The sequence below is a fragment of the Stegostoma tigrinum genome, chromosome 3, assembly GCF_030684315.1.
Source record: "Stegostoma tigrinum isolate sSteTig4 chromosome 3, sSteTig4.hap1, whole genome shotgun sequence".
NCBI classification, from domain to species: Eukaryota; Metazoa; Chordata; class Chondrichthyes; order Orectolobiformes; family Stegostomatidae; genus Stegostoma; species Stegostoma tigrinum.
In genome coordinates, this window is record NC_081356.1 from 9499724 (window position 1) to 9525446 (window position 25723).

At 43.5% G+C, this 25723-nt stretch overlaps 1 protein-coding gene across 1 annotated transcript in view; it reads right to left on the reverse strand.

The window, feature by feature from the left end:
- mtap (methylthioadenosine phosphorylase) overlaps nucleotides 1-22392 on the reverse strand; it is a 167240-nt gene extending 144848 nt beyond the window's left edge. Inside the window, exon 1 of the mRNA XM_048528321.2 lies at nucleotides 22235-22392. Within this exon, the coding sequence (XP_048384278.1) occupies nucleotides 22235-22246 (12 nt within the window). The 5' untranslated portion in view covers nucleotides 22247-22392. The remainder of the gene's footprint in view (nucleotides 1-22234) is intronic.
- Between the last annotated feature and the right edge of the window lie 3331 nt (nucleotides 22393-25723).

Consider the following 25723-nt stretch of genomic DNA (forward strand, 5'->3'; position numbering starts at 1 on the left):
CTTACAAAACACTCTTTTTTCCTTTAACACTGTAACGTGAACCAGTGTTACAACACTTGTCAATTTGTTACAACATCAAGTTGATATATTTGCTACAACTTATAGAATCAATGAGTCATACAGCACGGAAACAGGCCCTTCGGTCCAAACAGTCCATGCCGAACATAATGCCAAACTCAACTAGTCCCAGCTGCCTGCTCCTTTCTCCCATCGTTCCAAATCCCAAATGACTGCCAATCACTTTGCAAATCACTTCCAAAACTTCACCAACACAGTCGCACCAACCAAACACACAGGAGGCATTGCAGCCTGATGTCAAGGCTGACAAAAACAAATTGTCAAAACAAATTGTTACCATCCTAGCAAAAACATTTGGACATTGAGAAGGGTCTAGGCCCGAAACATCAGCTTTCCTGCTCCTCTAATGCTGCTTGGCCTGCTGTGTTCATCCAGTTCTACAACTTGTTATCTTGGATATTGATAGCCGCTCTGTAAGTACTGCTTCCCAGCCACTCACGCAGACTGAAATTCTTAACACCATTTCTTCAATGTCTGCCACCACCAGACTGTCTGGCAGTGAGCTGCAAATAACATCCATTCTCTGTGTAAAAAGCAATTTTTACCTCTCACTGCCTTTAGTCTGTTTGTGAATAATCTTCAGCCAGCATTCTCTGGGTCTCAACCCTTCCACAAATGGGAACAGTTTAACTGTCTGTATCCCTTGTGATTTTTATCTATCTAATCTTTCAAACTTCTCAAGGGAGAACACTCACGGCTTCTCTAACTGATTTGTTAAGGAATTTCAGCTTTACTATAGATTGGGAGAGGCAGACAAACACCTGTCAGAAACCTAGTGAATTTCTAGTGTGTTAGTTTCCTGTAGCAATATGTGCTGAATGCAACAGGATGACAAGCAGTATTGGATTTAGTAATGAGTAATGCGCCAGATTTAATTGGTGACCTAATTGTGCCACATTTATCAAATAGTGATTGTAACGTAAAATCTGAAAGTAATCAGAACATGACCAAGTTGCTGCCGGACTTGCTGAGCTTTTCCAGCAACTTTGTTTTTGTTCCTGATTTACAGCATCCGCAGTTCTTTCAGTTTTTATTCAAGCACTTGACTGTGAACAGCATGGGTCAGTTTTCAGAGTTTTAGATTTAGGTTAAGGCCAAAATTAAAGAGATGAGGTAGCCTATCCACAGTAAAACTTTGAAAATCTGCTACTGGGTATACGACTGAAGAACAGCAGAGGATATTTAAAGAGACATTTGATGCAGTAAAAGCAGAGATAATGGGAACTGCAGATGCTGGAGAATCCAAGATAACAAAGTGTGAAGCTGGATGAACACAGCAGGCCAAGCAGCATCTCAGGAGCACAAACAACAGTTTATACTCCTGAGAGGGAAACGCTCCACTTCACAGAAAAAAAAGCCTTAGGCAACTAAAGAGATAAAAGGCCGGATAATACTGTAAGGACTTACAAAAAATGTAAAACAGCACAGATCCTGATAAAGACAAAAGATACAAAGATCAGCAATGCAACTCAGAAGAGTTATTAAAAGGGGTTATGAAAGGATACTTGCCTGGGACATCAAAATCAATAAGAAGAAATGTTATAGTTCCATAACGGGGAAGCAAGAGTCAGGAGCAATGTTGGCCCACGAAAGAATGGAAGCGAGGATATTGTCATTGACTCCGGGGAAATGACAGACGTGTTGAATAATTACTTTGCCTCAGTATTCACAGCAGAAAAGGAGGATAACTTCTTAGAGGTCCTGAGCAAATTAATAGTGGATGGAGAACAGAGGTGAATAAAATTAAGCCAAAACAACAGCATTGAGGAAATTAATGGAATTAAAGAATGCCAAATTCCCAGGACCTGATGGTTTTCATCCAAGGGTGTTAAAGGAACTAGGACAGCACATTGTAGATACCTAAACTATAACCTTTCAGAGTTAGTAGGAACTGCTGATGCTGGAGAAATCTTTCTGAAGAAGGGTCCAGGCCCGAAACGTCAGCTTTCCTGCTCCTCTGATGCTGCTTGGCCTGCTGTGTTCATCCAGCTCTACACTGTGTTATCTCAACCTTTCAGAGTTTCCTAGCTTCAGGAGTCATCGCTCTGGATTGGAAAACTGCTTGTCATTCCGCTTTTTAGGAAATCTAAAAGAAGATAACAGGAAATTATAGACCAGTCAGCCTAACATTTGTGCTGAGGAAATTGTTGGAGAGAATTATCAAGGATTGGGTAACTGAAGACCTCAGAAATGTTCAGTTAATGAGAGAAGACCAGTCTGGATTCCTGACAAGTAGGTCATGCCTGTAAAACCTTGTTGAAATTTTTGAAGAAGTGACTAAGATATTGGACAGGGAAACGTCTATGACTTCCAGACAACATTTAATAAAGTCCCACATAAGAGACTGTTAGCGAAGGTAGAAGTGAACAGAATTGAGGGCAGGTTACTGACATGGCTGGGAAATTTGATCAGTGGCAGGTGACAGATAATGGGCGTTGGCTCAAATCAGCAAAATGTGACTATTGGTATCCCAGCCTGTTCGGGCCTCAATCATTCACATTTATTAATGACTCAGATATTGACATAGAAAGTCATATATCCAAATTTACTGACGACATAAAGTTAGTTGGTATTGTAGAGAGTGTAGGGGATAGCATAAAATTACAAAGGGACATTAACAAATAAAACAATGGGAAAACTGTGGCAGATGCAGTACAAAGTAAACAAGGATGAGATTATCCATTTTGGACAAAGAAAGGTTAAAACAGAGTACTTTCTAGATGGTATGAGCTTAAAAACAATGGTGATTCAGGTACATAGATTTTGAAAATGTATCAAATAGGTGCAGAAAATAATCAAAAAAGTCAATGGAATGCTAGCCTTCATATCTCAAGGACTGGAGTATAAGGATACAAATGTTATGCTGCTAAACCCCACACAGACTACTGTGAGCAGATTATGGACATCACGCCTTCGGAAGGATATATTGGCCTTGGAGGGAATACAACGTAGATTTATAAGAACGATACCTGGACTTCAGGAGTTAAGTTATGAGGAGGGATTATACAAATTAGTCCGAGAAAACAAGATGTAAAGCTGGATGAACACAGCTGACCAAGCAGCATCAGAGGAGCAGCGACACATGTTTTGGGCCTTCTTCCTAATACAAATTAGTCCTGTTTTTTTTCTAGAATTTAGAAGGCTAAAGGTGATCTGACTGAAGTCTTCAAAGTATTAACAAAAGAAGACAGGGTTGATGAAGATAAAATATTTCCACTGGTTGGGGATTCCAGAACTAGGGGGATAGTGTGAGAGCAAGGACGAAGTTGTCCAGGAGAGTCATCAGGCAGCATGGTGGTTCAGCGGTTAGCACTGCTGCCTCACAGCATCAAGGGCCCGGGTTCGATTCCACCCTCAGGCAACTGTCTGTGTGGAGTTTGCACATTCTCCCTATGTCTGTGGGGTTTCCTCTAGGTGCTCTGGTTTCCTCCATAGTCCGAAGATGTGCAGGCTGGGTGGATAGGTCATGCTAAATTACCTGTAGCGTTCAGCGATGAGTCGATTAGATGGGTTGTAGGGGGATGGGTCTGGGTGGGATGCTCTGAGGTTCGGTGTGGACTTGTTGGGCCCAACGGCCTGCTCCCACACTGAAGGGATTCCATATTTTACAGGTTTAGGACAGTCCTGCACAAACAGAAGTGCATGCTGGATCAGTTGTTCACTTCAAATCTGATATAGATATATTTTTGTTGAGCAAAGATATTAAGCGACACTGGCCAAAGGCAGGTACTTGAAGTCATGATTTTAAGCGATGATTTTAAGGGCATATTGCAATGTCCCAATGATTCAATGAACCAAATCCTTCTCCCAGGAACCATTCTTCGCTTCTTTATTGCAGCCTGTCTACATCCTCCTTAAAATACAGGACCCAGAATTCAACACGTTATAATTGTTTTAAAATTCAGCATAACTTTCTTGTCTTTTCATTTTCTTAAAATTATTTCCTCAACCTGCTTCACCACACCCAATGAATTGTTCAGATACCCCAAAATCTCTCCAGTCTGATAACCCCTTTCAAATACCCTCATCACTTTGCATTGTCTCTCCTCATTCCTCTTACCAAAATGCATTGCTTCAGATTTCTCCAACCTACATTCTCTTCTAGTCCATCACTATCCATCTCACAGCTCACAACATGTCCAAATTTTGTCATAATTGAGAATTCTGAATTGGTGCCCTTTATCCCCAAGTACAAGTCATTAATATATATTAAGGGAAGCAATGATCATAGAGTCAGAGAGTTTACTGACTACAATGGGAATCCATTTTATACCTTCCTCCAGTCCAAAAATTCAACAGCCCCCAGAGGATCCCCCTCGTTCTCACACACCACCCCACCAACCTCCAGATACAACGCATCATCCTCCGACACTTCCGCCATTTACAATCCGACCCCACCACCCAAGGCATCTTTCCATCCCCACTCTTGTCCGCCTTTGGGAGAGACCACTCTCTCCGCGACTCCCTTGTTCGCTCCACACTGCCCTCCAACCCCACCACACCCGGCACCTTCCCCTGCAACCGCAGGAAGTGCTACACTTGCCCCCACACCTCCTCCCTCACCCCTATCCCAGGACCCAAGATGACTTTCCATATCAAGCAGATGTTCATCTGCACATCTGCCAATGTGGTATATTGAATCCATTGTACCCGGTGTGGCTTCCTCTACATTGGGGAAACCAAGCGGAGGCTTGGGGGCTGTTTTGCAGAACACCCCCGCTCGGTTCGCAATAAACAACTGCACCTCCCAGTCGCAAACCATTTCAACTCCCCCTCCCATTCCTCAGACGAAATGTCCATCATGGGCCTCCTGCAGTGCCACAATGACGCCACCCGAAGGTTGCAAAAACAGCAACTCATATTCCGCTTGGGAACCCTGCAGCCCAATGGTATCAATGTGGACTTCACAAGCTTCAAAATCTCCCCTTCCCCCACCGCATCCCAAAACCAGCCCAGTTCTTCCCCTCCACCCACTGCATCCCAAAACCAGCCCAGCCTGTCTCTGCCTCCCTAAACTGTTCTTCCTCTCACCTATCCCTTCCTCCCATCTCAAGCCGCACCTCCATTTCCTACCTACTAACCTCATACCACCTCCTTGACCTGTCCATCTTCCCTGGACTGACCTATCCCCTCCCTACCTCCCCACCTATACTCTCCTCTCCACCTAACTTCTTTTCTCTCCATCTTCGGTCCGCCTCCCCCTCTCTCCCTATTTATTCCAGTTCCTTCTCCCCATCCCCCTCTCTGATGAAGGGTCTCGGCCCGAAACATCAGCTTTTGTGCTCCTGAGATGCTGCTTGGCCTGCTGTGTTCAGCGAGCTTCACACTTTGTTTTCTTGAGTGCCTTCTGTTTTTGTCAGACCAACTTGGATCCACGCTGAAAATAAAAATCACAGTGCATCAGGCAGCATACTAACACTGAGTCCGGATGACTCTTCATCAGCATTTTTTCCCTCCAGAGATGCTGCCTGACCTGCTCTGACTTCCAGCTCTTCTTGTTTTTGGTACAGATTCCAGCATCGGCAGTAATTTGCTCCTACTTGATATCCACGCTGCCACTTACTCTTTTATTCCATTCACCTCAACTTTACAGGCACTTTAACAGCCACTTTTTCTTTAGAGGTCCATCACATTAGCCTCATTAACCCATGGCAACATCAGCAAAAACTGCAATTAAATTAGTTAAACTCAAGTTGACCTTAACAAATCCATGTTGGTACTCCCTATCCTACTCCCAGCACACACTTCATCTCTTGTCTTGATGTGGATACCCAATCATAATAATGCCAAGTAATGAAATTGTGAGAGGCACAGATAGAGTGAATAGTCGGACTCTTTTTCCCAGGATGGGAATGTCAAAAACTAGGGGGCATAGGTTTTAAGATGAGGAGGGAAATTTTAAAGGAGATGTGTGAGGCAAGTTTTTGTTTTACACAGGGTATGATAAGTTCCTGGAATGTGCTACCAGGGGAGGTAATAGAAGCAGATGCAATAGCAACATTAAGACACATTTGGGCAGAAACATGAACAGGCAGGGATTAGAGGGATACAGATCACTTGCTGGCAGATGGGATAAATTCAGAATGGCACCATGGTTGGCACAAACCTGGTGGGCCAAAGGGCCTATTCCTGTGCTGTTTCAGTCAATTTCAATTTCTAACCTGCACTTGTCCAAATTTTTTTTTGTGAATTATCATTTTGAAAAGCTTTCCCCTTACTAATACTAAACTAACCGGCTCCATTTGTCCTTACACAATTTGTGTGCATGTTTCAATCTAGTATACAGTCTGGTCTCTCTATAGTGGGGAGACCAGCACATATTCGATGATGCCATTTGAAAACAGCACTGTTCAGCCAGTATGAATCTGAGCTTCCACCAGCTGGTATTTTAATTCTCCATCTTGTTCTAACACTCACATCTCCGTCCTGGGCCTACTAGCACTGTTGCAGTCAAGCTCTGCTTAACTTTCAGGAACAACCCCTCATCTTTCGACCAGGCACAATGAGGCCTTCCAGATGCAATATTCAGCTCGACAGTTTCAGACCATAAAGTTTGCCCAATATTTGCTTTTTGCTTGCTTGGTTTTGCTCTTTTTAAAAATTGTTATTCATTTGTGGAATGTAGGCGTGACTGGCTAGGCCAACATTTATTGCCCATCCCTAACTGCCAAGGGCAGTTGAGAGTCAACCACATTGCTATATATCTGGAGTCACATGTAGGCCAGACCAGGTAAGGATGATAGTTTCATTCCCTAAAGGACAATAAGTGAACAAGATGGGTTTTTCTGCCAACTTAAAATGATTCCATGGTTATCATTAGCTCTTATTTCTAGATTTTCTTTTTATTGAATTCAAATGGCACAATGGAACCTGGGCCTCAAACAATTGGCAAATGATAATACCACTAGGCCATCACCTCCCCCAAAGCTCTGTCAACATACCTGCTGTAACCACATTATATCTTTCCTTTTAACATAATAAAATGTGAGGCTGGATGAACACAGCAGGCCCAGCAGCATCTTAGGAGCACAAAAGCTGATGTTTCGGGCCTAGACCCTTCATCAGAGAGGGGGATGGGGTGAGGGTTCTGTAAATATTCTGAAAATATTCCAGAACCCTCACCCCATCCCCCTCTCTGATGAAGGGTCTAGGCCCGAAACGTCAGCTTTTGTGCTCCTGAGATGCTGCTGGGCCTGCTGTGTTCATCCAGCCTCACATTTTATTATCTTGGATTCTCCAGCATCTGCAGTTCCCATTATCACTCATCTCTTTCCTTTTCCCTGTTTTTGTCTCATCTCTATTCCCTTTTGACTCTGGAAGACCAACTCCCTGTTATTCAATGTCTTTTGTTTTTCACCTTCTTGCAAATGCTTTCCTCCTCATTCTTGAGGAGGCAATGATGCAATGGTAATCTTGCAGGACTGATAATCCAGAACCCTGGGCTAAAGATCTGAGGGTGTGAGATTGAATTCCACCACAGATGGTGAAACTTGAATTCAATAAACTCTGGAATTAAGAGAAAGCCAGTCAAGTATCAGGCATATAACCACATCATCTCCCACCCGGCAATGCTCTCCTACAACCTCTTCCATCAGGCAGAGGTACAGAAGCTTGAACACAGGCACCAACAGGTTCAAGAACAACTTCTTTCTGCTGTTATTAGATTGCTGAATGGACCTCTCTATCTTCAATTAACTGTTGATCTTGCTAAGGATGATCTTGCTTTGTGGTCCTCCTCTGCAGCCATGACCTTGCGTGCCTCATTCTGTCTAAGCACCCTATGATGTGCACGTCCTTGTTTGCTATGGTCTACCTGTACTGCTTGCAAAACAAAGCTTTTCACTGTACTTAGGCACATGTGACTACAATAAACCAAACCAAATCAAATCAAACTAAACACTATCTAAATCTGTGAAACCAACATATGGTGGCTTCTACCAAAATTAGGACTGCTGTCCCAAGACTAGCAAAGAACAGCCTAATATTGGCATATTCATGGAATTATATCTTAGGGACAATGTCCCACATATCACCATCACTTGACTAGAAGTGGTGGCAAAGTGATACACAGGGCCTGAATACCATGTTATCAGGTCCAACATGTGCAAAGAAAATTCCAGCTAACTATCACCTACTGCTCTCCCCAGACTGATAAACCAGTAGTCTTCCACGTTGACCTTCATTTAACAGGAAATTCAGAAGATAGCAATGACACAGAATGATATGGACTTCAATACTGATCACCATTAGTTGCTGAGTTGCACCACTGACCAAGCTTGTTGAGTCCTAAAGATATAGCTGCTACAATGAGTTTGGGAAAGTGGTGAGGGAACCAGAAGAAGAAACTATTTGATTTTGCCTTCACCAATCTAATTTTCACAGATGCATCCTTCCATTGGTAAGGGTGACCTCCATACAGTCCTTATGGAGACAACGTCATGTCTTCTCCCAATGTGTTGTGTGGTACTGTCATTGTTCTAGACAGAGCAGAGTTTAAACATCTCTAATAAGTCTGGATATCCACGAGTCACCGTAGGCCAGCAGCCGCAACAGAATCACACTCTAACGCAATTGGCAAACTCATGGTCTGGCAAGTCCCCCATTTTGCCACTACCTTCAAGCCAGGGCACAACTGTGATTCGTTGAAGATTGCAAGAGGAAATGTCCTAAGCAGTAGCTGGCATACCAAAAAATGAGGTGTCGGCCTGGTGAAGCCAAACACAAGATGACTTGCATGCCAGAGGAAGCAGCCAGTGAGACAGGACTAAAGGATCTCGCAACAATGTATCAAACCAAAGCTCTCTGGTTCAGCCACATCCAGCTTTAAATGACAGCAGGCAATTAAAGAATAAACGAGATTTTGAGGCTCCGCAAGTATTGCCACCCTCAACCATGACATCAGTGACACGAGTGTAAACACATGGCTGAAATACCTGCATCCACTTTGAGTTAGAGTTATTGAGTGAATGATACAATGCCGAACCAAGGAACATATGTATATTTTTGTCTTGACTACTGTACAAAGTCAGTATTCCACAAAAGTGACAAACACTGTGACAACTCAAGTACCCTTCAGATACTTTTTCAACTGTCTACTCCAAATGACCACTTTCACAGACCGGTTCAAGGAGCAAAATATGACTTTATGCACAAAGGTATCTGACACCTTGGGTATCAAACAATAAACTTTCTACACTAAAGATGAACTTACTCAATATTGTAGAGTTTGTGAGATGTGCTCTGACATTCTGTTTCAGGCTGACAACTGTCTTCTCTCATTTATGTAATTCCATCATCAATGTTTATGCCTTCGGCCTTACAAAATCTTCCCCAACACCTTTACTCCTGTCTCTCAACCTTCAAAGCACTCTGTAAAATCTATCTCATTGACTAAGGTTTCAGTCACTGTCCTAATACTTCCTTAGCTGGCTTGGTGTCAAACTTTGGCAATACTCTTGTAAAATGTCTTGGAGGGTTTTATTCTATTACATGCACTACTTAATGTATGTTGTTTTTGTTCTTAATCTGTAGCTCTAATGCCATGAAGTACTAATCAACATCCTAGTCTCCCTGCTACAGCATGGATAAGGTGGACGGAAGGGTCTGTTTCGGTTCTGTACATCTCTATGGCTCTGTCTATCAGCCATCTTTCCTTGTCCCTAAGTTTTAATGGAATTTCCAAACCTTTCTCAGATTCCATTGGTCAAGCCACTAGCTCTGAGAATATTTTTCACTTGATATGGCTTCGAGCTGAAAGCAACAGTGGAAAGGCCATATCTTGCTTTCCTCCTGGCAGATGAATGACTGCCTGAATATGGACAAAGTGATAGAAGGGAAGCAAGACAAGGCTATGTGGCAGAGGACAAAGTGGAAGTTGGCTCCGAAGCTACATATATGCCAGAAAGGTTCAGTGAATGGAGGAACACCATCACTATAGAGACAGTAGGGAAAGGCTCTGGCAAATACAAATATTGGCTAAGGTACAATTTGAGGAATAGGAAATCAAATTCATGGACATGCAAGATGAGGTGGAGCTGCAGAAGACCAGAAATGCAATAGCAGTTCTAAAAATGAGTCTGGAAGTGAGCATGACCTTAAGTAAACAATCACAAACTTACAGAAGGAATTCTGATCATAGGATGGGGAGATTTTGTAGTCATAGCCCAGAATGAGATAGGGTGAGTAGAGCTCTAACGAAGAGTCATCTAGATGTGAAACATGAGTGCGCTTTCTCTCCATGGATGCTGCCAGACCCCAACCCCGACCTCATGATATCCAGCATTTACTGTTTTCAGTTCTGAATACAGGTCATTGTTTGATGAGAACCAAGACTATGGAACAGGCTAGCAATAAGACGAAAATAGATGCACTTATGATCTAGACTTTTGATTGACTTTAAAGAAATTAAATGATAAAAACCAAAAGATCTACAGATGCTGTAAATCAGAAACAAAAACAGAAATTGCTGGAAAAAAACAAGTCTAGCAGGATCTGTGGAGAGAATTCAGAGTTAATGTTTCAGGTTGCGTGACCCTTCTTCAGAACTGTTCTGAGGAAGAGTCACTCAACCCAAAACATTAACTCTGATTTCTCTCCACAGATGCTGCCAAATTAGAAGTTGTTAAAGGATGCCAAACAAAAAGAGTTGGACAGCTGAAAAGATTTTGATCAATACACAAGGTACCAGATACAGGACACACAGCCTTGTCATAGAGTCATAAAGTCAAAGAGATATACAGCATGCAAACAGACCCTTTGGTCCAACTTGTCCATGCCGACCAGATATGCCAGAAAAATCTGGTCCCATTTGCTAGCATTTGGCCCACATCCGTCTGAACCCCTCCGATCCATATACCCATCCAGATACCTTTTAAATGTTGTGTTTGTATCATTTAGAAGGGTAGACACAGAAAAAGTGCTCCCTGATGGGACTTACATTCTGTCTTGAGATCTTGAAGAGAACCTTGTGGTTTGAAATATTAGATTAGGCTCTCCTACTGCAGGAAAAATGATCTTGAAGATTTTCTGAGCTCTTTTAACAACTTCTCCTGAGAATCTAAGTTAATCAAGATATAAACCAATAAAAATTGCATCTTTGCGGGGTGAAAAACATCGAAGGGAATTACTGCTCCAGCAGGGAGTCCGTAAACATTAAATAAATATAGCTAAGAGATGAATTATACAGCTAGAGTATGAGATTGTTCAGTTGAGCCTGTCTTGCTGAAAGTAATTGATAATTGCAATATCCCATGGTGGCACAGACAGAATGGGCAAACATTTTTATTGATTCATAGCAATGATTTCAGCAGCAGGTTCTATGCATGATGAGCAATTTACAACGTGGAGAAATGAAATTTAAGATGAGTGGTAAGGCTTTATGTACCTTTAGATATTCAGAGTGAGGCATTCAGCTGAATAAGTAAAGCGTGACTTTGAATCAATATCCTGACTCGGAAGATGTTAATCACATCCTGATAAAGTCAGGCCAGGTCCTCCTAGCGAGATGACTGTACATTTAAAGTAGAAACAAGCTGGTTAAGAAGTCTGATGGGACAGTCTAGGCCTAATGCTGGTTCAGACACACTGGAACTGAGTGCTATTATGAGAAATGCCCCTTGTTAAGGAATTTGAGAGAGCAAATAAAAGATGAAAGAAATTACAAAAAAATGTACACTGTAGCCTCAAGTGACCCAGACGACATGAAGCTAAGAACATATGAATTAGGCCATTTTGCCCTGTCAGCTTGCTCCTTCATTCAATAAGATGATAGCTGATATGATTATTCCACATTTCTGCCTCCTAACTATAATCTTTCACCCTCTCGTATCCTTCCTGAAAAATATTAAAAGTCTTTGTTTCCACCACCTTCGGAGGAGGGGAGTTCCAGAAACTGTCAAACTTCTAAGAGAAAGTATTTCTCCTCATCTTTGTCTTAAGTGACTCACCCCTTATTTTTAACCAGTGACCTGAGGTTCTGGACTCTACCACCAGAGAGACCACTCATTCCATATCCATCTTCTCATGTCATCGCAAACACATTTGCTGCTCCCAATTCCCTGGTGTTTGTAATTTTCTATAATTCCTCCTCCCTTTCACTTGCCAATTTATACCCTTTTCTAAGATGTTGCTCCTATTGTCTACAGCAAAGACCAATTCAAAATACCTGCTCAACTGAACTGTCAGTTCTGAGAAGAGTCACCAGACCCAAAACATTAACTCTTTTCTCCTTCACAGATGCTGGCAGAACTGCTGAGCTTTTCCAGTAACTTTGTATTTGAACTGTCATTTTCCATTTTTAATGCCCAAGACTCACCTTTAATAAGATCAATGTTCACTTATTTTGTTAAAACACTTATTTGTAAATATCTATAGAAACACTTACTGTTTTTCTATTGGCTGTTTTGTTTTACTTAAAGTGAAGATGGGAATGTGTTGATATAGGGAGTTTAGGCTTAGTTGACAATGAATTGATTGTGTTGATATAAAAGGGGTACACAGAACTCCTGTGGTGCAATGATAGTGTCCCTCCTTCTGAGCCAGCAGGATTGTGTTCCAATCCAACCTGCTCAGAGGTATGTAATAACATTGATGAACAGTTTGATTAGAAAATGTATAAAGGGCGTACATGTGGGACTGGTGTATGTAATTTAGTTCTTTCTCATTAACTAGCCTGTATCTGAATTGGCATCCAATCAAATCCAAATAGTTTTGAGCACAAAACACACAACAACTTTAAAATAGTAAAATATCCGAAAGCTATATCACAGGAACATTTCCAAACCAAATTTGACTCGGATCCACAAAGGGAGGTATTCTGACAGAAGGATGGGTAATGTGTACATTTTAAGGATGAAATGTGGAGAAGCAGACAGATTAATGGAGGGATTTCCAGATCTATAGGCTTAGATGGCTAAAGCTACAGTTGTCAATTATAGGATGAAGAGATGCAAGATAGCAAGGAGACACAGATAACTTGATGCACCATAGGTCATTACCAAGATAAAGCTAAAGAGAAAGCAACAGAAGAATTTGAAAACAAAGGTGGGATTTTGTTTAATAACTTAACAATCTCTTTACTGTAGGTAAAGGGAAATTTATTATCTGATCAAGTGTAAAGCTCTGAATTCCCTTCTTTATGGCACAGGCACAATGTGATTCCTGCCTTCAATTTCTATGTCTCAAATGAGAAAGCCATTGAAAATAAAGGCAGATGAAGTGTCATCCTGGCCAATACCAGTACATGATTGAAGTCACTCAGTGCATTTGAGAACGCCTTCACTTGTACGGTAGTATTCCTCAGGAAGAAATAATGGGTGTCAATACCGATAAACTTTTCAAAAACTGTGTCTATTAGCAGAACAGGCATGGAGTTTCAACCGTTATTGGTCATCTGAAAAGCCACATACAGTAAATAATATCTAAAGGTTTATGACTATCATGGAAATGCCATTATTTTCAGTGTTTTATTCAATGTCTACGCTGCAAACAACAGTATTATCAACAAGATTTTAAGAAAAATATATATTTTTTTAAGGAATCAACTTTTTACAAGACAATATGAATGCTCCAGTATTATCTGTCACATACATTTGAATGTAACAACGCGGGCCCCTGACCCATACATTAAATCCACTCATTCTTCCTCCAACATAGTTTCATAGGGGAGAGGTTTCAGACTGCAAGGTTGTAATAGGTATTAGACTTGTGTTATTAAACCAACATTAAAACTTGCACAATACTGACATTGTGTAACCTGGCAAAAAAATACACATTCTTGTTAATATCTTTTGCTTGATTTTTAAATTTAATTCAATCATTCCAATATGTGAGCACATTTCCAATGTTGGAGAGACAAGTTTAAAATTGACCACAGTCAGAGGAATGGTGTTTGAATTGTTTTTTAATTATTTGATAGGTTCAAATGGCAGTTAGGAAGGCAAATGCAACATGTGCATTCATTTCAAGACAGCTAGAATACAACAGTAGAAGTGTGCTGCTGAGTCTGTACAAGGTTCTGTTCAGACCGCATTTGGAATATTGTGAGCAGTTTTGGGCCCAAATGTATGGAAGGATGTGCTGGCATTGGAGGGGGACAGAGGAGGTTCACAAGAATGAGGGCTTGTCAGATGAGGAGTGGTTGAGGACCCTAGGTTTGTACTCAACAGGCTTTAGAAGGATGAGGGTTGGGATCTGGTTGAAACTTGGAGAATATTGAGAGGCTTAGGTAGGGTGGGTGTGGTGAAGATGTTTCCACTACTAGGCACAGCCTCCACGTGGAGGGACCGCCCTTTACAGCTGAAAAGAGTAGGAATTTCTGCAGCCAGACGGAGGTGAATCTGTGGGACTCATTGCTGCAAAAGGCTGTGGAGGCCAAGTCATTAAGTATAGCTAAGACAGAGATAGATAGATTCTTAATTAAGGGGTGAAGACAGGAGATTGGGGTTGACAAACATTTTAACCATAATCAAATGGTGGAGCAGATGTGATGGGCTAAATTGCCTAATTCTGCTTCTACACTTTATAGTCTTATGGTCTCAGAAACGTGATAGGTATCAAAAACTGTATCTATTAGCAAAACAGGCATGGAGTTTCAACCATTACTGGTCATCTGAAAAGCCACATGCAGTAAATAATATCTAAAGGTTTATGACTATCATGGAAATGCCATTATTTTCAGTGTTTCATTCAACGTCTACGCTGCAAACAACAGTATTATCAACAAGATTTTTAAAAATATACTAAGGTAACATTTCGCATCAAATCAATATGTTCTTTGCTTTCAAAAATGGGCACCGATGAAAGTAGCCACAGTCTTACCAGTCAGTAGGGCTGCTGCCCCATCAGAGAGAAAGAGAGAGATGACTGATGGTGATTTAACCTGAGGGTCACCGTTCCACAGGTGAGGGGAGAGATTAAGAAAGAGAATCCTTCATGAGAAACTCAGCTTCTGTGGGAATTGAACCCATGCTGTTGGCTTCATTTTCCATTGTGAACCAGCCATCCAGCCAAATTGAACACAGAGCAACATAAAGCAACATTTGCTTTTTTAATTTTAGCTAATCACCACCATTAACATATCAGTGTAGCACACTGACTTTTTACAAGCGAAGCCCAAGGGCATGGGTGATGCAGACCATCAGAGAGGGGGTGTGCAGCAAAAACGGGAAGGGGCTGAATCAGAACTAAGTTGGAGATGGAAATAAAACACTGCATCACCACAGTACCCACCTCTCTCTAAAACAGCACTGATGGACACTGCATAATAATAAAGTGTGAAGCTGGATGAACACAGCAGGCCAAGCAGCATCTCAGGAGCACAAAAGCTGATGTTTCAGGCCTAGACCCTTCATCAGAGAGCTCTCTGATGAATGGTCTAGGCCCAAAACGTCAGCTTTTGTGCTCCTGAGATGCTGCTTGGCCTGCTGTGTTCATCCAGCTTCACACTTTATTATCTTGGATTCTCCAGCATCTGCAGTTCCCATTATCTCTGGACACTGCATGTTCTTTCTCCAAGGACACCCATGCTAAGGCAATTTTAGCGTTTAAAGCAATGAAGCTAATTCATTAGATCAGGCTTGAAACAGACAATGTGATAACAAAGCAATGTGAACAGTGTGTAGCCAATAATCCCTTACCAAGGATCAGATGTACGTTAAAGGAACAAACAGATACATGAGGAGCAAAATAACAGGAACTGTCATTCCAATTTGTGTACAACAACCAGTAACAAGATCAAAGGACCAAATCTTTCTTCTTACCTTGAATCGTAGTTGAGTCGATTTGTGGGTTTGGCACTGCAAGGCTTACTAAGTTGTCTCGCCTTCACATTGATTGCTTACTCTGCTCCTATGGCATTTCTTGCATCCAACTTCCACTCCACCTTACCGCACACCCTTCCTGTGACAACTTGCCACTCAGTGAATATCCAGCAAATCACTGGCATCCGATGTACCCGCCTCAATCCTTAAAACACCACAGTGCAGCCGTACAGGCACCTGCATTCTGAAAGTGGCCAGCAACTTGAAAGACATGTCCACAGGATGTCAGAGAGAAAGGGGAAGATGGCTTCATTGTTCACTAACACCTGGAAGTCTTCGTGAATGAGGTGATGAAGAAAAGGGCCCTATTCCTAAGGAGGGCCAACTGAGGAAGCTGAGCTGCCAGATCCTGAGCTGAGCTCACCACTCGGGCCCGTGCCACCTCAAAGGGTGCAAAGGAATGGTCAGCAAAGCTGGAAAAACAGTCAATGGCTATTCCACTCTGATGGATAAGTACCACAAGGACATACTCTCCTTGCCACTGCACCCAACTCCAAGGCTCACACTATACCAAGCTCACGACTGTCTGCATCATCTTCTGTCAGCTACCTCCCCTGCCCCAGCCTCCCACATCTCTAGCCCTGCACGGTCTCTTCTGTTGCCTGCCCAGTTCTTTGGGAGATCTCACCACCTCTCCACCACATGCACCAAGCAGTAATTGCTGTGTTATCCACTGCTGCCTCCCTCACTCCCACTTTGTTTTCTCATTCCAGGAGAAGACAGCCTGTAACAGACCAAAGCGAAAGTGCAGACAACTGGAGGTGAACTTGGCATCAGGCTCAGCATGTGCAACAAGAGAATCCCTGCCCTCACAGGAGAAGATTGGGACCACTCTTTCAGGGACAGAGGTACATCCATATCTGCCAAATGAGTAAGTATGTACCGTCCTGCATGTCACTGCCCCTCTCCCATTAACCCTGTTGTCACTCTAAATAATTGGACATCACTTTTAACTGAAAGGGTCTCTCTCTATTTTGTCCTGTAGGTTCCAACAAAGTATAGATGTTAGGCTGTTTGCTCCACTATTCAACCATGGCTGATATGTTTCTCAACCCCATTCTCCTGTCTTCTCCCCATAACCCTGGATCCCCTGACTGATCAAGAACCTATCGATCTCTGTAGGTGACTGGAACTTTCATGCATCGGCTTCTCAGTCTCTCTCTCTCCGTGTAGATGTTCGACACAATGTCACACCATCCAGTAGCAGTTCATGGTCAAAGAGGCTTCCCAGATTGACGTTCGTGCACACAGCCACCGGCATCAGCTACAACCAGGAGAAACACTGTGTTCACATGGCTGTCCTGGATGACGGTCCCGAATGTTTGGACCTCTCTATGCTGCCACAGAGTTGACCAGCCCTGGCTGTGCCAGGGAGACGCCACCTTCAGAGAGCCATGATGTAGAGGTGCCGGTGTTGGACTGGGGTGGGCCAGGTTACCAGGTTATAGTCCAACAGGTTTATTTGAAGTCACAAGCTTTTGGAGTCTCACTCCTTCTTTAGGTGTCAGTCCATGACAGTTGATAGTGTAGAGTGACCAAGGAGAACACATCCTACAGGCCGTTATACTACATCTTTCACAGATGCATGACCAGTGTTGTTCCACTTTGAAAGCCCTCTGATTAGTGTGTGCTGCAGCAATCCCTTTCCTGACAAGTCCAGGCAATTACCCTGACCAACCCCAATGGTGGTCACAACCATTTTCTTCCCCTTGCACACTTTCAAGGCCCTGCTCAATGGAAGATGACAGTGAGGGCTCCTCCCTCTGCGATTCCCACCCTTGGCCAGACGATGCGCGGGAGACCCCGGACATCCTCCTCCTGATAGCGCAGGCGGTCAACCCCAAATGATTCACACTTCCCAAAGCCTACACTCAACCCCTCGACATTCACCTATAACTTCCCACCACAACTCAGGCATGTAAGGTGACCATACCTAGTGCTGTCATTCATGAACTCCAGCCTTTCTCCCCACCCTAAAGCCAGTGTACCACTGACAGCAACACCCTCTCCCTCACCCCACTCATACTTTAAGAGATGATAATGCTGATATTTACAAAGTCTAAGATAAAAATGGTATTTGAAAAGTGAAGCAAAATGATTCTCAAGTAACAACCACATAATAGCTCATACACCAATGATGAAGTCAACATAGGGTGGCACATGGCTCAGTCGTTAGCACTGCTGCCTCACCACGCCAGGGAAGCAGGTTCGATTCCACCCCCGGGCAACTGTGCAGACATTCTCCCAGTGTCTGTGCAGGTTTCCTCCGGGTGCTCCGATTTCCTACCACAAGCCAAAGATGTGCAGATTAGGGTGGATTGCCCATAGTGTCCAGGGACATGCAAGCTAAGTATATTAGACATGGTGAATGCAGGGTTACCGGGATGGGGGCATGCTCTTCAAAGTGTCGGTGTGGACTTGATGGGCCAAATGGCATGTGCCCACACTTTAAGGATTACTGTGATCTAGTATCATGTGTCACGGCATCCTTTGTAGATGTCCATTTAACATGACAGGGAAGTTTGCTTTCAGGCTGTGCCCAGACATTCACAAGTAGATTTGTACACAAGTCTGAGCACAACACAGTACAATATAAAGTGGTCTTTCCTAAGTATAGAAAATATTCGTATATGTCAGATTTTTAAAATTACACCCATTCATAGTTACACTGCATTTGTAACTATGAGCATTCATGAATTGGGCATTGGTAACTCAGGGCCCCCTCTGTATACAATTCATGTTAGAATACAGGGCCTTTAAAAACAAAATCGATCACTTGTATCCTTGTAAGGTCTCCAGAGGACAAGTGCTGAAGGTTACACAATGCAGGGCGCGTGTTACAATGTAGTTTTTGTAAATTTGCTGTTTCCTGTCATTGAGGTGACTGAAGTGTTAAATAATGCTCTTGGCTGTTTTTAAATGAAGCTGAATTTCGATCTTCACTGTCACATTATTGTATTCCTGTGTTATGAAATTACTTATCCGCATGCAGCCACAGGTCAGTACATAATGGAAAATTAAAATCACAATTTCTCAAATTAGTCGAGAATCAATGTGCCAGCTTCCTTTTGCAATGTTTTTCTTTTCGCTCCTGAGGTTGGACTAACAGCAGCTATATCACAGAATCCCTCCCATATGGAAACAGGCCATTCGGCCCAACAAGTCCACACTGTCCCTCTGAAGACCATCCCACCCAGGCCCACTCCCCCACCCCTGTATTTTCCATGTTTAACCCACCTAACCTAAACATCCCTGAGCATTTGGGCAATTTAGCATGGCCAATCCACCCTAACCTACACATCTTTGGACTGTGGGAGGAAACCGGAGCACCCGGAGGAAATCCACACAGACAAAGGGAGAATGCGCAAACGCCACACATACAGTCGCCCAAGGGTGGAACGGAACCTGGCGCTGTGAGGCTGCAGTGCTAACCACCGAGCCACTGTACCAGCCCCATATGTTCATTACACACATGCCTTTATTTCTCAATTTGCACCATACACAAAACTATGTGGGACCAAGACAGCCAGAACTTGATTCAATCAAAATTAAAGAACAAGTTTTATTCTAAACTCACTCAGTAAAAAGTGTAAAACGTGCAAACAGAACACGCCAATCGACCCTGCAAAGTCCTCCTTACTTAACACCTACGGGCTGGTGCCAAAACTGGTACAGTTGCCTATCTGTGCAACAACCTGACATATCATACTCGCAGAGTTATACCTTACAATGTCTCAGACACCAACAACACCATTCCTGGATATGCCCAGTCCGACCAGCAGGTCAGAACCCACAGAGGTGGCAGCGCGGAAGGGAGCTGTCCCAGGAATCCTTAACAATGGCATTGTACACCATGAAGTCTGAAGTCACTGGGTCAAATAGAGTTAGGAAGCCTCCTGCTGATTACCACGTATTGCCTCCTTCAATTGATGAATCAGTACTTCTCCATGTTGGACAACACTTGGAAGAAGCACTGAAGATGGCAAGGGTGCAAACTGTACTCATGTTGGGAGTTTTCAATGTCCATCACCAAGAGTGGCTCGGCAGCAGTACTACTGATTGAGCTGGTCGGGTTCTAAAGGACACAGCTGCTGGACTGGGTCTGTAGCAGGTGGTGACGGAACCAACAACAGGGAAAAACCATACATGACCTCATCTTTACCGATCTGCCAGCTGCAGATGCATCTATCCTTGACAGTATCGGTAAAAGTGAACACCGCACAGTCCTTGTGGAGACAAAATCCCGCTTTCACATTGAGAATACTCTCCATCATGTTGTGTGGCACTATCACCGTGCTAAATGGGACAGACTTTACACAGATCTAGCAACTCAAGACTAGGCATCCATGAGACACTGTGGCCATCAACTGCAGCAGAACTGTACTCCAGTACAATCCGTATCTTCATGGCCTGGCACATCCTCCACTCAACCATTACCACCAAGCCAGGGGATCAGCCCTGGTTCAATGGAGAGTGCAGGAGGGCATGCCAGGAGCAGCACCAGGCATACCTGAAGATGAAGTGCCAAACAGAACTACTTGCATGCCAAACAACATAAGCAGCAAATGACAGGCAGACCAACAAGTCAGATCTACGCTAATACATTTGCAAATGGGAGTGAACAATAAAACTGCCCAGTGGAAGAGGAGAAGTTTCCACACATTACCATGGCAACAGTGTGTACTATCCTCAAGATACACTGCAGGAATTCACCAAAGATCCATACAGTGTACCTTCCAAACAACTTCCATTTAGAAGGACAAGGGCAGCAGATACATGGGAACACCATTACCAGCAAGAGACAATAAGAACTGCCGATGTTGGAGTCAGAGATAACTCAGTGTAGAGCTGGAGGAGCACAGCAGGCCAGGCAGCGTCAGAGGAGCAGGAAAGCTGATGTTTCAGGTCGGGAACCTTCTTCAGAAAATTCTTCATGAATTTTGTGTTATGTCACAAAACAGTGGCCTCTCACACAACTTGATGCCCCTTGAGGTCAATCACTTTAGCACAGTTTCTATTATCCGTGGTCATAATTCTCCATTTATCCTTTAATACAGTTGGGTGGTACAATAACAATATTAATAATCACTTAATATTCTCTTAATACTCAAGTGCAGGTAAAGAAGATCTTTGTTTTGAAAACTGCTTTAAAAGGGAAATCTCATCCCCAGAGACATTCAGGTGGCGAAATTTTATATCCAACAAATTAAACAGTCTTTTCGGGATGTGGTGGACAGTTTCAAGGAAAAGCCACTTTCAGCTTCATTATTGGGACATTGTTTTGTAAATCCCTGAGAACACGGCTACTTTGGCAGCCATTTTAAAGTACCCTAGCTCATTGCGAGAAAGATAAAAGATAAATTACCAATAGCCTTATCAAGTTATGGGGATGTTCTCTCATTAGAGAGAGAGAGAGAGAGAGAGAGAGCGAGAGATAGATGACTGGCAGCACTTAGCTTCAGGCGAGGGGAGAGGTTGAGAAAGGGAAACTTTGATGGTAACATGTGCTGGTGCAGGAACTGAACCCAAGCCCTGCAAACCAGCCATCCAGCCAACTGAGCTAACCAGCCTGTGGTCATTATCTAACTCATTGCCAACTGCTTTCCCTTCAGTCAAAATCCACGGCTTTAATGTCAGCTGATGAGATTTAAAGATGGACCACCTGTACTTTATATCATTGGGGCAAACATGATATTCTCCATCTGAATATGTGCTCATTCACATGAAGCATGGAGCACAGAAACTCCATCTAGACAATGAGTCAGTAGTGTTTAAACATTGCACATTCTTCTCCCAAAGACTCAGCACCATTCAGTAAGATTACAGATTGGAGCATAGCTCAAATGGTCCACTCAAACAGGATCACTGCCCCAGATCCCCCACTCAGGCTGGATCACTGTGTAGGATCCCCCAGTCAAACAAAATCACTGCCCCAGATCCCCCACTCACACAGGAACACTGCCCCAGATCCCCCAGTCAGACAGGATCACTGCCCCAGATCCCCCACTCAGATAGGAGCTGTGCCTGGCTCCCAGAAGCACAGGCTGATCCAGCCAAAAGGCTGCAATGGGACACACTGTGAAATTTGCGAAGGGGACAACAGCGCTGGGTCTGGTCTGTCCCAGAGTAGAGCTGCAGCCTGTCCCTTTCCGAGTAAGAGCTGGATCACCCCCCCTCCCCGCCCACCCCGCGACGGCAGCAGCAGCAGCAGCAGCAGCACCCCCGAACCCCTGGTGAACAACAACAGGGCCGGTTCTCCGCAATGACAGCTCCCTGGTCCTTGGTTTCGCCGGGAGACAGCCACAGCATTGCAATGTGGGGCAGCAGCCCGGCCTTACCTTCACCTGCATCCTCCCCGAGTTTGCTCACTCAGCCTAAGCCGCCCACGGTAAGCTTCCGGCTGTAAGATCCTGTCCCTCTCAGTCCTGGTAGGCTGGCTGCAGGAGGAGAAAGAGAGAGAGAATCAGCGCACCCTCTGGTTACCAGCTGCAACTTCAGAGTCAGTCATCTAGGAGCCAAGAGCCGGAAATAGGAATAACAGTTTTGTTACCAGCCACAGCTCTGTAAAAGCTTCACAACGACTGAAACATGAAAATAGCCATTGTTTATGCTGTGTGAGATTGGCCCACCATTGCATGCAGCGTGAGTCGAGTTCTGTAAAAGGGGCGAGAGTCATAAAGATTGCTGGAAAAAAAACTCAGCAGGCTATGTGGAGAGAAAACAGATTTAACGTTCAGTAGATAGGTGCTGCCGGGTCTTCTGAGATTTTCGAACAACTTCTGTTTCTTATTCCTCGCTTTACTGGTCGATGCATTGAGTACAGGTGTTGGGAGAGGTTATACAGGACATTGGATAGGTCGCTTTTGGAATACTGCGTTCCATTCTCGTGTCCCTACGATAGCAAGGATATTGTAAAACTTGAAAGGGTTTAGAAAAGATTTTCAGACAAGATTTACAAGGATGTTTCTCGGTGTTGCGGGGTTCGACCTATAAGGAGAGGCTGAATAGGCTGGGACTCTTTTTGCTAGAGCGTCGGAGACTGAGGGGTAACCTTATAGAATTTTATTTCCAATTCTGACTCAGGCCTCTTATATTAAGCACACATAAAACTGAGTCAGTCTACCATCTGTAGTGCTGTTGTGGCACAGTGGTAGTGTATCTGCCTCTAGCCTGGGTTCAAGTTCTGCCTGCTCCAGATCTGATGTAACATCTCTGAACAGGCTGCTTAAACATGTCAAAAAGGAAGAAGTGACTAAATCCTTTAAAACCAAAAGAACTGCAGAGGTTATAAATCAGAAGTAAAAACAGAAATTGCTGGAAAAGATTGGCAGGTGTTGGCAGCATCTGTGGAGTGAAATCAGAGTTAACGTTTCACGTTGAGAGACCCTTCCTCAGAACCAAACCTTTGGTCCTATAAGATTTGGGGGTACTGCTACTTTAAGTAGGGAATTCAAAGGACTACTACCCCACCCCATTGTCACTACCATGCAGTAGCAGAATGAATGGACTGGTTGTCTTGTTTGAGATGTCCCACATTGAGGTTTCCCCAGTGTTCTCTGTGTCCAAGTCAAAATTAGTCTCAAACTACACCCACCCAAATCAGATATACAAAGAGAAAATGCTGGAGAAACTCAGCAGGTCTCGCAGGATCAGTGGCGACCACAACAAAATTAATATTTCAATTCCAAAGAGGCTCCTTCAGAACCGAATCAAATTACCAGACTATTGCTATTCGTAGAACCTTGCTATATATCTTGGCCAAAGTGCTTCAGTAATCAGTAACTCCACTTAGAAATTACTTTGTTGTCTCTGAAGTACAGTGATGGAGATTGAGGCTGTGAAGGGCTCTGCAGAAAGGCACTGCTCTGTAATGTATTTCTTGGATACCCTTCATATCATCATGATCCTTAGTAGTGTCATCAGAAAAAATGAACAGGTCATCATCTGGGATGGTAGAAAATGGTTTTGAGGGTCTCAGTGTGGTTCCTGCTTCTTTTGCAATCCCTGTTGCTGTGGGAATGACTGAGCTTTGTGCTTTCACAAGATACTGTCATCATTTTTGAATGAAGCCATCTTCATAAACCTGCTTCTCAGGGTTCTCACCAGCTACATTTGCCCACTGATGTTTATGGATTCCTGGATGGAAGGACAGCATTGTTCGTGTGTTTGGCCAGGTCCATCACACTTTTCACAGATACCATTATGGCTGAGAGTGCTGCCATTCTGCAGGGCCTGTTCTTTCTCAAGTATTTTGTCCTGCTCTTCCAACTTTTATTTTCTGCCAATAAATCCTATTGACACACCTGCTAAATGATCATTTGATCATTCTTTTGGCATCCTTTTAGGCAACTGTAATTAAATTGACCACTCATGCAATTTCAGGTTAGGATTGTAATAGTGTGTTAATTGCCTTAGACCAAAAATTAGGCCACTTGACCCATTGAGTCTGTTCTGCCATTTAGATGATATGTTTCTCAGACCCATTCTCCTGCCTTTCCCCCAGAATCTTTGATCACCTTACTAATCAAGAATCTATCTCTGTCTTGGCCTCCACCGCCCTCTGTTGCAATGAATTCCACAGTTTAACCACCCTTCAGCTGAAGAAATTGCCCCCATCTCAGTTCATCATTTCGCTGTGATGCTCTGCCTTTGGATCATAGTCGCCCTCATGCAAGTGAGTACATCTTCTCCATGCCCATTCTATCCAGGCCTGTCAGTATTCTATAAGTTTCAATCAGATCTCCCCCTCATCCTTCTAAACTCCATCAAGTACAGACCCAGAATCCTCACCTGCCCTTAATGTGACAGGCCCTTCATTCCCAGGATCATTCATGTAAATCTCCTCTGAATCCTCTCCAATGCCAACGCCCAAACTGCTCACAGTATTTCAAATGCAGTCGGACCAGAGCCTTATACAACCTCAGCAGAGCAACCATCTGTTGCATTATAGACCACTGGAAATAAATGTTAACATTGTATATGCATTCCTACCTGCCAAGTGAATTTGCATGTTAACCTTAAGAGAATCCAGAACTAGGACTCCTAACTCTCCCTTTCTGCTTCAGATTCTGAAGGCTTTCCTCATTGAGAAAATAGTCTGTGCCTGTATTCTTCCTATCAAAGTACATAATTTCACACTTTCCCATGTTGTAGTCCATCTGTCACTTCTTTTCCCATTGGCCTAGTTTGCCCAAGCCCTTCTGCAGCCTCCCTACATCCTCAACACTATCTATTCCTCCACCTAGCTTTGTGTCATCTGCAAACATAACAAAACCCTCAGTTGCTTCATCCAGATCGTTAATGTGCAATATGAATAGTTGCAGTCCTAATATGGACCCCTGTGGAACTCCTCTCATCACTGGCTGCCATCCTGAAAAAGACCCCTTTTTGCCTTCTGCCAGTCAGCCAATCCTCTAGGCATGCACGCATCTGGCCTCTAACACCAGTGGTTCTTATTTAGCACCCTCTGGTACAGCACCCTGTCACCTTGCTGCTCACTCACTGAACTTGTCTGCATTCTTTTCTAATCTCATTGTATCCTCTTCAAAGCATTATGTATTCTTTTGTGAAATGTAGGGTTTTTTTGATACATTTGTAGGTTGTGGGCGTCGCTGGCTGGCAAGCATTTATTGCCCTTCCCTAGTTGCCCTTGAGAGGGTGGTGAGCTGCCTTCATGAATTGCTGCAGTCTTCCTGCTGTAGGTTGACCCCAATGCCCATAGGGTGGGATTTCCAGGATTTTGACCCAGCGACAGTGAAAGAACGGCGATATATTTCCAAGTCAGGATGGTGAGTGGCTTGGAAAGGAATTTGGAGGTGGTGGTGTTT